We start from the raw sequence: 12,128 nt of genomic DNA on the forward strand, positions 1-12,128 counted from the left end.
TACTTCTCCAGGAGAACTGTATCTTTAGGGCAGACAGGGTCTATGCCACCACTGAACAAAAAATAAAATAAAACATCAAAACCATATCTCCTAGGATGGGAACATCCCTATCCCAACTAAGGGATTCACTGCTTAATCCACATATGAAACCCAGAGAACTACTCTCACCTTCTAAAATGTGTAAACCTACAGTTTGGGTAAGCATAGATTTGACAGGAAATCCATGGTAAATATTCACATTTTATTATTTTCTGTTGTTTCTTAAAATAACTTGTTAAAATATACATACCTCTCCATTCTCCCTCTGTAATTTTGCTTTTATGGATAAGCAATAGTTGACATCACTGGTTTTTCTTAATTCTTAAAAGAAATGGGAAAATAGGGAACATATGTGAAAAACGTGAAATAATTTTGCATATGCAGACTTGAAATACTTGGAGTAGTAGAGCAAACAAGGAACAAAAAGTTACGAATATGAAAAGCACTGAAGAGTTTACAATACAACAGTCTAAAATTAAGAAGCCACAACATCTCAGAAGACTCATATTTTAAACATATTTAAGTATAAATGAGATTAGAGACTGAAGATTGTATTGGTTTTCCAGTGGAATCCAAAGTAATTCTGTGTTACACAAAAAAAGCCCTAAAGTATTGTAATAAGAATAAAAAGTCTGCAAAGTCAAGTGTTCCTATCTGAAGAATTGACAGAATTAAGACTGTTCTATGCAGTTTCTCCTGCAGCCTGAAATCATCAGGGAATTTGGCTGCTAAAATCTAAAAAATCTCTATGAAGTATGCACAAATCTTGATTATATATTGTTTACATGTGCCGAGATATCTGAAAAGCATGCCCTTTCATGTATGAAATACTGTTTGAAAGTATGGAAATAATTTCAAATGAAGAGGTTCCCAAAATCACTCGGGAAAAATATATTTTGTTCTATAGTCTCATTTAATGAAACAGCTGAACCATTTTTGAAATTTCCTGAAATAATTCACCAGAGGCAATGGTAATTATAGACTGTTTCATTCCCAGTGGTGAAGATTTAGTGAAGTTTTAAGCAAGTGAGCATGAAAACTTATAATTGGGAAGTATTAAGCACCTCTAACTGTATTCAAGGAGAATTGCTTTAGCACAAACTGCAAGACGTTAAAAGAATAAAATACATCCTGCCTGCACAATCGTGTTGATCTCCAAAAGAAATAATTTCTTCTATTCTGAAATGTAGGCCAATTTACTACAGCAAGACTGTGAGAAAATAGCAAACTTTACACACATTAACATATCTCCCTTTAAGTATAGGCAATGTCTTGTCTTTCCTCACAAAATATGAACTTGATAAAACACTCAGGACGTAAGATTACCTGTAGCGATTTGGTGGAAAATTACTGGAATTGGCTCTGTTGTAACTAACACATCCTCATCGTTATCAGAACTGGAAACATAAGTGTTATCTACAAAAGAAAAATGCCTTGCATAGTGAAGTCCAATTGTGCTCTGCCAGTCCCTTCTGACGTTGCCCATCCCACTCTTGTACCATAAGGAACCACTTCCCATGTGGTTAGGGAAGCCCAGCACTATCATCTTCCTGGTGTGTTTTTTTTCTGCTGAGATTGCTAATGAAAAGAAAAATACCAAAAGGACGGAAGATTTGAACCCAAATTTTATAAAAGCAAACCCCTGGAGTCCGATGTCACGGCTTTCAGGAATCACACCAAGCGCTGCTCTGAACTGTCCCACAAGGCTTATGGGGGGGTTGAGTCAACCTTTTCCAAAATGAAGACTTGTTCTATGCTTTTTGTCATGTCTGACACTAAAACTCAAGCTAGGTCTGGTGTGCAGAGTGAAGGCTGCATTCAGAGCTGGATATTAACAGCCCACTATGCAAAATACCTGTGCCTCATTTTGCCTAGTCACATAAAGGATGTTTGAAGTATCTTCTAATCAGTGGATAACCTTTCTTGTGGCTAATTCATGAAAAAAAATAATCTTTCCCCCCACTTAAGAAAAAGTTAGGTATGGATATGAATATGGAAAGTCTATTCCAAGCTTTCTTACAAAATGTGGAGATTAGGCTGTGATTTTTTTTATTTTTTATTTCCAACCAAATGTTTAGTAACAACAAACAAGGAGCAGCATGTTTTTATGTAGTATCTGCAGAAGCTTATTTTGCATTAATTGCTGAACTGCCTATGAAAGTAATAAGATTTTGTTTTCTACTGATCTGGGCTGAAATAAAACATACGCTCTAGAGCAGAAAGGCCAACAAATAAGATAATCGCAGATAAAGAGACAAATAAGAGAACTGAAACAAGGACTTGATCTATCATAATTTTGAACACTCCAGTCCCACATCAGCAAAGTGCGTGAACTCACGCATAATTTTAAGCATACTGCTGCAATCTCGAGGCCTTTGACCACAGTGCTTCCAGTGAAATGTTAAAAATGTTAACATCAATTGATCAGTACATTCAGCAATATTATTATTTGTATTACAGTGGTTTATGAAGCCCTGGTGCTGCTGCCCCTTTCTCATACAGGTGTGCCACACTGCCTTTGCAGACAAGCAGCTACACTGCCACACACAGACAGGCGTGTAGGGCTTTCCCAGCCCGCCGCCTGTGAAACAGCCTTTCTGCCACATTCACACAGATCTACCAAGTCCGACACTATCCCACACCTTCCCCTACTTCCACTCCTGTGTTGTCCCATGAGGTAATCTGAGTAACCTGCACTCAGCTCAACAAACATATATTGCGAGCAGGCAATTGCTGCAGGAGGCTGACACCACTTTTGCCCTGAGCGCTGCACTCCAGTGGGCACAACAACCTGCTCCATCTGCTCAGTTTGTGTGTGCTCGGCTACAGGCTTGGCACAGGGATGTGTTTTAGAGCCACAGCATTGTGCGAATAAAACGGGGTCCCTCCAGCCATCTGCCAGCATTCACTCCTCCTTCTCCCACTTTTGTCTGTCGGCAGGACAGGCTATAAACTGTGCCTCCAGGACAGCTGCATCTCACCCTCTCCACGAACCCCTGCCTTGCCTCTATTTGCATGCTCCACCTTGCTGCCATTATTTCAGTGTCAGTCTCACCATACTGGATGGCTCTGGGTATACAACACACACCCATTCCTTTCCCAGGTTTGTGAGTGTAACTTACTGGTATAGAGTCTAATGAGCTGGAATAATCGAGGTCAGCATTTCACTTTAAATATACTTAACATCATATATATGAATGGGAGAAAGGAAATCCATGTGCTACAACTTATTGCTGTATGAAAAAGTAGGAAAAACAACAATATGTGCTGTACAGAATACACAATTATCAAGATATACATATATGGATTTTAATTATATTTTCACGTTCATTGTTTGTCATTCTTTCTTGGCAGCTGGACTTTTCACTGCCAAGTTTTTGTTTTCCTTTTCTATTTGGCAACCATTGGGTGTTTTTTTTCTTTCCTTCCATCAGTCTAATTAAACTTGAAATTAAGACACTGAGTTTGGTTTGCTTTTTTCAACATCCAGTTTCTAACACACTGCACCCAGAAACACCTCTCCTCTTAAGCAGAGTTTGCCTGGACCTAGTGGAGGGATGCAAAAAACCACTTGCTGCCAAACTTCTCTCTGTCTCTGATGCAATCTAACAAGGTCTAAGAAAAGGATGTTTCTGTGCAACCCACAAATCACTGGGATAAAAGACTACAGCAGCCAACACGTATCACTCAGAACATATATTCAATAGCAAAATGCTTGCTGCTGTAATGGTTCTCACAGGAGTCATGATCCACTCATATTAATGAAACTTTAGTCTACTCACTGATGTTATATTCTGTAACTGCTCCTAAGGAGCATTATTTTCCCCCAGTTGTGTCAATGTTATGAGAAAATGGTTACAAAGATATTTTGCTGGTACCGATATTACCTGCCTTTAAAATTTTCAGTGATATTTTCACAATTTCAGCAATGTATATATAACTTTGAGACATTACTGTCCCAACACTATTCCTATTTTCTTCAGTGTGCCTTCGTGAGCATATTTTTAGCTTTCACTCATAATTATGAAACATTCAAACACCTTCCATTATTGAAAGTTGTCATGTTATATTACAGTTCCCATAGATATGATTTAACGCTCATCTGTTTATAATCTTTTGATGCTTTATGAAGCAATTCAGCAATAGCTACACGTTGTTATCAATGCCAAAGAGGTGACACTGCATACATAACAACAATGCACGGAGCTAGAGTATACACAGTATCCAAAGCTCTTCTTATAATAGCTAAAATTTATTTGTGGTGGTATCACTTTTGGCTGAATGAACATCATTTGTATGGTAACTTAATCTCTTCTATTTTCATATATTTATTGCATACATTAGCAATTATCTGATGATCAACTGTGACAGCCTTCTCACAGATTTCTAAATTTGATCCAATGTGTATTACACACTCTTAATCTCCAAAGGATATGACTTTCATATAGCTACACACTAATGGACTTAAACCTTGATCTGTAAAGACTTATCATCCCGTGAGAAATTTAATTTGATGAGCATCTGCTGCTCTGAACTCTAGCAACTAGCAGCAATACTTAATGATCATCTTCCAGTTGAGGATACCAGCACAGAGTTTCCCAGGCTTGACACCATCACACCTCGACATGTCCCTGAAACATCCCTTAAAATACATGCCAGAGAAGAGGTAGCCACAGTCATCAGTAATGTTAAGTTAGAGATTTAGCAAAAAGAGAGAAGACAAATCTGGCTCACCAAGTCAAAGCAAGTATTTTTAGGATCAAAGCTGTAAATTGGCAAAGAATCATTATCCTAACACACTAAACACCTCTTCATCACAAAGCACATACACACTGCAAAAGCTTGAGATATGAGTGAAATCAGCTCTTCCAAAGGCTTGAAGGGTTAGATTTCTAATCAGTAAACACGCACAGCTGTTTTACCCTTCCTCACCAAGTTAGCTCCAGTTCTGTCTGGCTTTAAAATAATAATAAAATATAGGGCTTTAAAATATATGTCAGAGAATATTCATTAGGTTTTAGAGCCACCAGTCACTCAGGCTTGGGCATGCTGCAAACAGCATCCGTAAGGGAAGTTTGAGGTCTGTCAGTCAGAAGAGTTTGCCAGGAGATGAGATCTTATGTGCTGTAGGAGTAACTGCTGGTTCAGTGCTCCAGCTTGACTGGAGCCCCCAGTTTAGGGGTTCATAGAGATCAAGTTCAGTGGCTTCATAATAGCTTAATCCCTGAAATGAATAAATCCATTACTGACATTTAATAAAACAAACCATTAATAAAATATGATGCAGATTTTTTTCAACTATTTGTCCCTCCTTTCATTGTCGGGTCAATGGAGTAATTAGTGAATCAATTTATCACTAGTATGACAGTGTATTTTATGAATCTCAGTTTCTCTGCTTACTACATGTTGAATAGATTATTATTAGTAGCAGTTTTTCCTCCAGTTTTTATTGGTGAAAAAAAAATCTCTCAAAAAGGTTGTGAGCATTCTTTCACATAATCCATTGTATTTAGCATCACTGCTGATGCTGATTTCTCTCTGCATCTGCTTCAAACACTCTGGTGTTTTGAACAGACATAGTCTACTCCTGCTTATCAGTGAAGAAGATCAAAGCCTCGCTTCTTTAGAGATTCTAAAAGAAACAAGAAATATCTCTTTTAAAAATATTACAGAGATGTTACGGATAATGATCAAAAAAGGCCAGAGGGTTTCATATCATTCACGGTATTTACACTATTAAATACTCTCAGGTGCAAAATACACAATGATGTGGTGCAATCCAACAGTACTACCAAGTACATTTACTTGCACAATGCCTGTCTGCCCTCACCCTCACTTCCCTCTCCTGCTTCTGCTAACTTCGGTGCCACCTGAAGTATCTGTGCAGTCTCTTTGTGAAGGAAATCAGGGAAACAAGCTAGCTGAAAACTAGCTTTTGCTCTTTCCTGGTTATCTTTCATATAGACAACTTCCTTTGTCTGGGTCGGCCACATGGTAACACAAATACTTTTGCCAACCCAGCTCAGGGTATGACAGGGAGGCAGGATTGAGCATCTGGGAACTGCTTTGCAAGCTTATGTTACTGTCCTGCTTCTGGTGGGAATAGGGTTAATTTTCGTCAGGCTCTGGCACAGACACAGGTATTCCATATCACGTGAGCCATGCCCAGTCTATAGCTGGGAGCTGGCCAGGGGAGGGGGCGGGAAGTCGCTGCTTGGGAGTGGGCTGGGGTATCCCAGGTCCGGTCCCAAGCAGTGGTACTGTAATCGTATTTGTACATTCCTTTATCCATGTCATTGTTGTTTTCTTCTTCCCTTTGCTATTCTGTTAAACTGCCTTTGTCTCAACCCTTTTTCTTCTGATTCTTCCCCATGGCTGTGAGGGGAGCGGGGGTGGGGTGTTTGAGAGAGTAGCCACGTGGTTCTTTGTTGCCTTCTGAGGCTAAACCAAGACAGTCCTTTTTGGCGCCCAATGTGGGGCTCGAAGGGTTGAGATAACGACAGAATCCAACTAGAGCTTGTTTAATCAAATTTGTTGTGTGCATTTATTATATTAGTTAAATGGTTGCTGGTCACCATGTTACTTGGTTTGTTCTCATGGCTGTGTTATGTAAATTCCTATATGGCTTATGTACTCCCCAAGATGCTGTTTATCACCTCTGGGCGAGGGATCAGGATTATCATTTTGCTGTCCTGTGTAATATCCACTTATGATATGATAACATCACTGTTCAGACAGTTATTTTAAGGTGTTTATGTAGTATTGCTGTCCTGCCCATACCTTGGCCACCGTCTCTCAGAATTTATTAATAATCACACCCAGTCTATGGGGGAAACAGGGGGGGACCCTTTCCCCAGCTCTTTTGCCTCCCTTTTCTCCTTCGGGTCAGGTATGACAGCTTTTGAGAATTTTGAATACCCTTGGGATGCTCAAACCAGCCTGGTCCTAGTGTTATGTCTCCAGAATGTGTTCCAGGTCCTGTTTAGGGTTAAACAGCTATTTAAGACTACCACCCAGAGATCTGCTCCGAGGCTGGATAGTCAGGGGTGGCATGGCATGTGGGAGAACATGGGCAGGTACCCAGAGAACTTCTCACCTCCAATGGTCTGGGACTTCACCCCTGAACAATTACAGGACCCTGACAGAGTAGTAGAATATCTGAAGGGAAAATGCTGTGGCTATTCTAGAGAGGCACAACTCCCCGCACTGTGCTGGGCCCTGGCAAGTATTTACCAAATGCTGCTCAATATTATGCAGCACCCTCAGGGGAAAGAGAGGGAAACCAGGCCGACAGACGCTACAGCTACTGCAACCCCTGCGACAGACACTGTGGCTACTGCAACCCCGGTGGCAGGCACTGAGGCTACTCCAACCCTGGTGACAGGCTCTGCGGCTACTCAAACCCCGGTGGCAAACATTGCAGCTGAATGCAAAATCCAACCTGTACTGGTATCAGTTGTCCCTATACAGAAGAAGAAGTACACGAAGAAATCAGTTCGCATCGAAAGGGATCACGACGAACCAGGGCCATCACGAGAACAGGAGGAAAAGGAAGAACTGGAGGAAAGCCAATGTCACTCCAGCCTTTAAAAAGGGCAAGAAGGAGGAGACGGGGAACTACAGGCCGGTCAGCCTCACCTCCATCTCTGGAAAGATGATGGAACAGCTCGTTCTGGGTGTCATCTCAAGGCATGTGGAGGAAAAGAAAGCTATCAGAAGTAGTCAACATGGATTCACCAAGGGGAAACCATGTCTGACTAATCTGATAGCCTTCTACGATGGCATGACTGGATGGATAGATGAGGGGAGGCCAGTGGATGTGGTCTACCTTGACTTCAGCAAGGCTTTTGACAAGGTCTCCCACAGCATCCTCATAGGGAAGCTTAGGAAGAGTGGGCTAGATGAATGGACAGTAAGGTGGATAGATAACTGGTTGAAAGACAGAGCTCAGAGGGTCATGATTAGGGGCACAGAGTCTAGTTGGAGGTCAGTGACGAGTGGTGTTCCCCAGGGGTCAGTACTGGGTCCAGTCCTCTTCAATATATTCATCAATGACCTGGATGAGGGGATAGAGTGCACCCTCAGCAAGTTTTCCGATGACACAAATCTGGGAGGGGTGGCTGACACACCAGAAGGCTGTGCTGCCATACAGAGAGACCTGGACAGGTTGGAGAGTTGGGCGGAGAGAAGCCTTATGAAATTCAACAAGGGCAAGTGTAGGGTGCTGCACCTGGGGAGGAATAACCCCAGGCACCAGTACAGGTTGGGGGCTGACCTGCTGGAGAGCAGCTCCGTGGAAAGAGACCTGGGAGTCCTGGTGGACAACAGGATGACCATGAGCCAGCAATGTGCCCTTGTGGCCAAGAAGGCCAATGGCATCCTGGGGTGCATCAAGAAGAGTGTGGCCAGCAGGTTGAGGGAGGTCATCCTCCCCCTCTACTCTGCCCTGGTGAGGCCACACCTGGAGTACTGTGTCCAGTTCTGGGCTCCCCGGTTCAAGAAGGACAGGGAACTGCTGGAGAGGGTACAGCAGAGAGCTACGAAGATGATCAGGGGACTGGAACACCTCTCTCATGAAGAAAGGCTGAAGGATTTGGGTCTTTTTAATCTGGAAAAAAGAAGACTGAGGGGGGGATCTTATCAATGCTTATAAATACTTAAAGGGTGGGGTGTCAGGAGGATGGGGCCAGGCTCTTTTCAGTGGTGCCTGGGGACAGGAGAAGAGGTAATGGGCACAAACTTGAGCATAGGAAGTTACACCTAAACATGAGGAGGACCTTCTTTCCTTTGAGGGTGGCAGAGCACTGGAACAGGCTGCCCAGAGAGGTGGTGGATCCTCCGTCTCTGGAGACATTCAAAACCCGCCTGGATGTGTTCCTGTGCAACCTGCTCTAGGTGACCCTGCTCTGGCAGGGGGATTGGACTAGATGATCTCCAGAGGTCCCTTCCAACCCTACCATTCTGTGATTCTGTGAATCAGAAATAATAATCCGATCCCTATCCCTGAGTAAGCTGCGAGATATGTGAAAAGATTTCAGCCGACTTTCAGACGAGCACATTGTCACCTGGCGGCTCTGGTGCTGGGATAACGGGGCCAGTAGTTTGGAATTAGAGGGTAGGGAACCAAGCAGCTGGGGTCCCTGTCTAGGGAAGGGGGCATTGACAAGGCAATTGGGAAGAAGACCCAAGCCCTCAGCCTCTGGAGGCGACTCCTGTCAGGCATGAGGGAGAGGTACCCCTTCAGTGAGGATGTTGTATGTCAACCAAGCAAGTGGACTACCATGGAAAGAGGTATCCAGTACCTGAGAGAATTATCTGTGCGGGAGATTATTTATTATGACCTGGACAATGCACAGTTACCCACAGATCCTGATGAGGTCCAATGCACAAGGCCCATGTGGCGGAAGTTTGTACGAAGCGCACCATCGTCATATGCCAACTCACTGGCAGTAATGGAATGGAAAGGCGAAGAGGGACCAACGGTGGATGAGGTGGCTGGCCGGCTCCGGCAATATGAAGAAAGTCTCTCTTCCCCCCTTGTCTCAGCTGTGGAGAAACTGTCCCGGAAGGTCCAGCAACTTGAAGACAATATGTCCTAAACCCCACCTGTATGGGCCAGCATCTCAGCTATTAGAAGCAGGCATTTCCCCACTCGAGAGAGAGAGTACAGAGGGTACGCACCACGAGGCACCCTGTGGTTCTACCTGCGTGACCACAGAGAGGACACGAGGAAGTGGGATGGACAACCTACTGCGATCCTATGGGCACGGGTACAGGAGTTGCAAGGAAGGACAACCACAAAAGGGGATCCCTCCAGGAAAAGTGCCGCCCCAGTTTCCAGCGGGCAGTTCCCCAGACAGAGCAGAAGGCCTGATCTTGCTTCTGATCCTCTTGAAGGAACTTCCAAGTCATTTCTGCAAGAAGTGAGTAACGGATACTATGACCAGGATTAGGGGGGCCTGCCCCCAGCCAGGTGGAGGAAAGGGACAACCGGGTTTATTGGACAGTGTGGATTCGATGGCCTGGCACATCAGACCCACAGGAGTATAAGGCTCTAGTGGACACGGGTGCACAGTGCACCCTAATACCGTCAAGCTATAGAGGGGCAGAACCCATCTGTATTTCTGGGGTCACAGGGGGATCCCAAGAGTTGACTGTACTGGAGGCGGAAGTGAGCCTAACTGGGAATGAGTGGCAAAAGCATCCCATTGTGACTGGCCCAGAGGCTCCATGCATCCCTGGTATAGATTACCTCAGAAGAGGGTATTTCAAGGACCCAAAAGGGTACCGGTGGGCCTTTGGCATAGCTGCCTTGGAGACGGAGGAAGTTAAACAGTTGTCTACCTTGCCTGGTCTCTCAGAGGACTCTTCTGTTGTGGGGTTGTTGAGGGTCGAAGAACAACAGGTGCCGATTGCTACCACAACGGTGCATCGGCGGCAGTATCGCACTAACCGAGACTCTCTGATTCCCATCCATAAGCTGATTCGTCAACTAGAGGTTCAAGGAGTGATCAGCAAGACTCACTCACCCTTTAAGAGTCCCATATGGCCGGTGTGAAAATCTAATGGAGAGTGGAGGCTAACTGTAGACTATCGTGGCCTGAATGAAGTCACACTACTGCTGAGCGCTGCCGTGCTGGACATGCTAGAACTCCAGTACGAACTGGAGTCCAAGGCAACCAAGTGGTATGCCACGATTGATATAGCGAATGCATTCTTCTCAATCCCTTTGGCGGCAGAGTGCAGGCCACAGTTTGCTTTCACTTGGAGGGGCATCCAGTACACCTGGAATCGACTGCCCCAGGGGTGGAAACACAGCCCCACCATTTGCCATGGACTGATCCAGACTGCACTGGAACAGGGTGAAGCTCCAGAACATCTGCAGTACATTGATGACATCATTGTATGGGGAAACACAGCAGAAGATGTTGTTGAGAAAGGGAATAAAATAGTCCAAATCCTTCTGAAAGCTGGTTTTGCCATAAAACGAAGTAAGGTCAAGGGACCTGTGCAGGAGATCCAGTTTTTAGGAATAAAATGGCAAGATGGACGCCGCCAGATCCCAATGGATGTGATCAACAAAATAGCAGCTATGTCTCCACCAACTAGTAAAAAGGAAACACAAGCTTTCTTAGGCATTGTGGGTTTTTGGAGAATGCATATCCCAGATTACAGTCCAATTGTAAGCCCTCTGTATCAAGTAACCCAGAAGAAGAATGATTTTAAATGGGGTCCTGAGCAATGACAAGCTTTTGAACAAATCAAACAGGAAATAGTCCATGCAGTGGCCCTGGGGCCAGTCCGGGCAGGACAAGATGTTAAAAATGTGCTGTACACCGCAGCCAGGGAGAACCGCCCTACCCGGAGCCTCTGGCAGAAAGCACCAGGGGAGACCCGAGGTCGACCGCTAGGGTTTTGGAGTCGGGGATAGAGAAGATCCAAAGCCCGCTACACTCCAACAGAAAAAGAGATATTGGCAGCATATGAAGGGGTTCGAGCTGCTTTGGAAGTGGTTGGTACAGAAGCACAGCTCCTCTTAGCACCTTGACTGGTGCTGGGTTGGATGTTCAAAGAAAGGGTCCCCACCACACATCATGCAACTGATGCTACATGGAGAAAATGGATTGCACTGATCACGCAGCGAACTCGAATGGGAAACCCCAGTCGCCCAGGAATTCTGGAAGTGATCATGGACTGGCCAGAAGGCAAGGATTTCAGAATGTCACCAGAGGAGGAGGTGACGCATGCGGAAGAGGCCCCATGTTATAATGAACTCTCAGATAATGAGAAACAGTATGCCCTGTTCACTGATGGGTCCTGCCAGATTGTGGGAAAGCATCGAAAGTGGAAGGCTGCTGCGTGGAGTCCTACACGACGGGTTGCAGAAGCCGCTGAAGGACGAGGTGAATCGAGCCAGTTTGCGTGGTGAAAGTCATCCAGCTGGCTCTAGACCTTGCCAAATGAGAAAAACGGCCAGTACTTTATACTGATTCATGGATGGTGGCAAATGCTCTCTGGGGGTGGTTACGGCAGTGGAAGCAGGGCAACTGGCAGCGCAGAGGCAAACCCATCTGGGCTGCTGAATTTTG

At 44.5% G+C, this 12,128-nt stretch overlaps 1 protein-coding gene across 2 annotated transcripts in view; it reads right to left on the reverse strand.

Annotated features, from left to right (window-relative positions):
* LOC128902066 (protein mono-ADP-ribosyltransferase PARP8-like) overlaps positions 1-12,128 on the reverse strand; it is a 162,597-nt gene that overhangs the window by 61,117 nt on the left and 89,352 nt on the right. For both annotated transcript variants that reach the window (XM_054184407.1, XM_054184406.1), the window contains exons 4-5: positions 1,366-1,455; positions 290-360 (exon numbers count right to left, since the gene is read on the reverse strand). In XM_054184407.1, the coding sequence (XP_054040382.1) occupies positions 290-360; positions 1,366-1,455 (161 nt within the window). The remainder of the gene's footprint in view (positions 1-289; positions 361-1,365; positions 1,456-12,128) is intronic.

Source organism: Rissa tridactyla, chromosome W, assembly GCF_028500815.1.
Source record: "Rissa tridactyla isolate bRisTri1 chromosome W, bRisTri1.patW.cur.20221130, whole genome shotgun sequence".
Classification (NCBI taxonomy): Eukaryota; Metazoa; Chordata; class Aves; order Charadriiformes; family Laridae; genus Rissa; species Rissa tridactyla.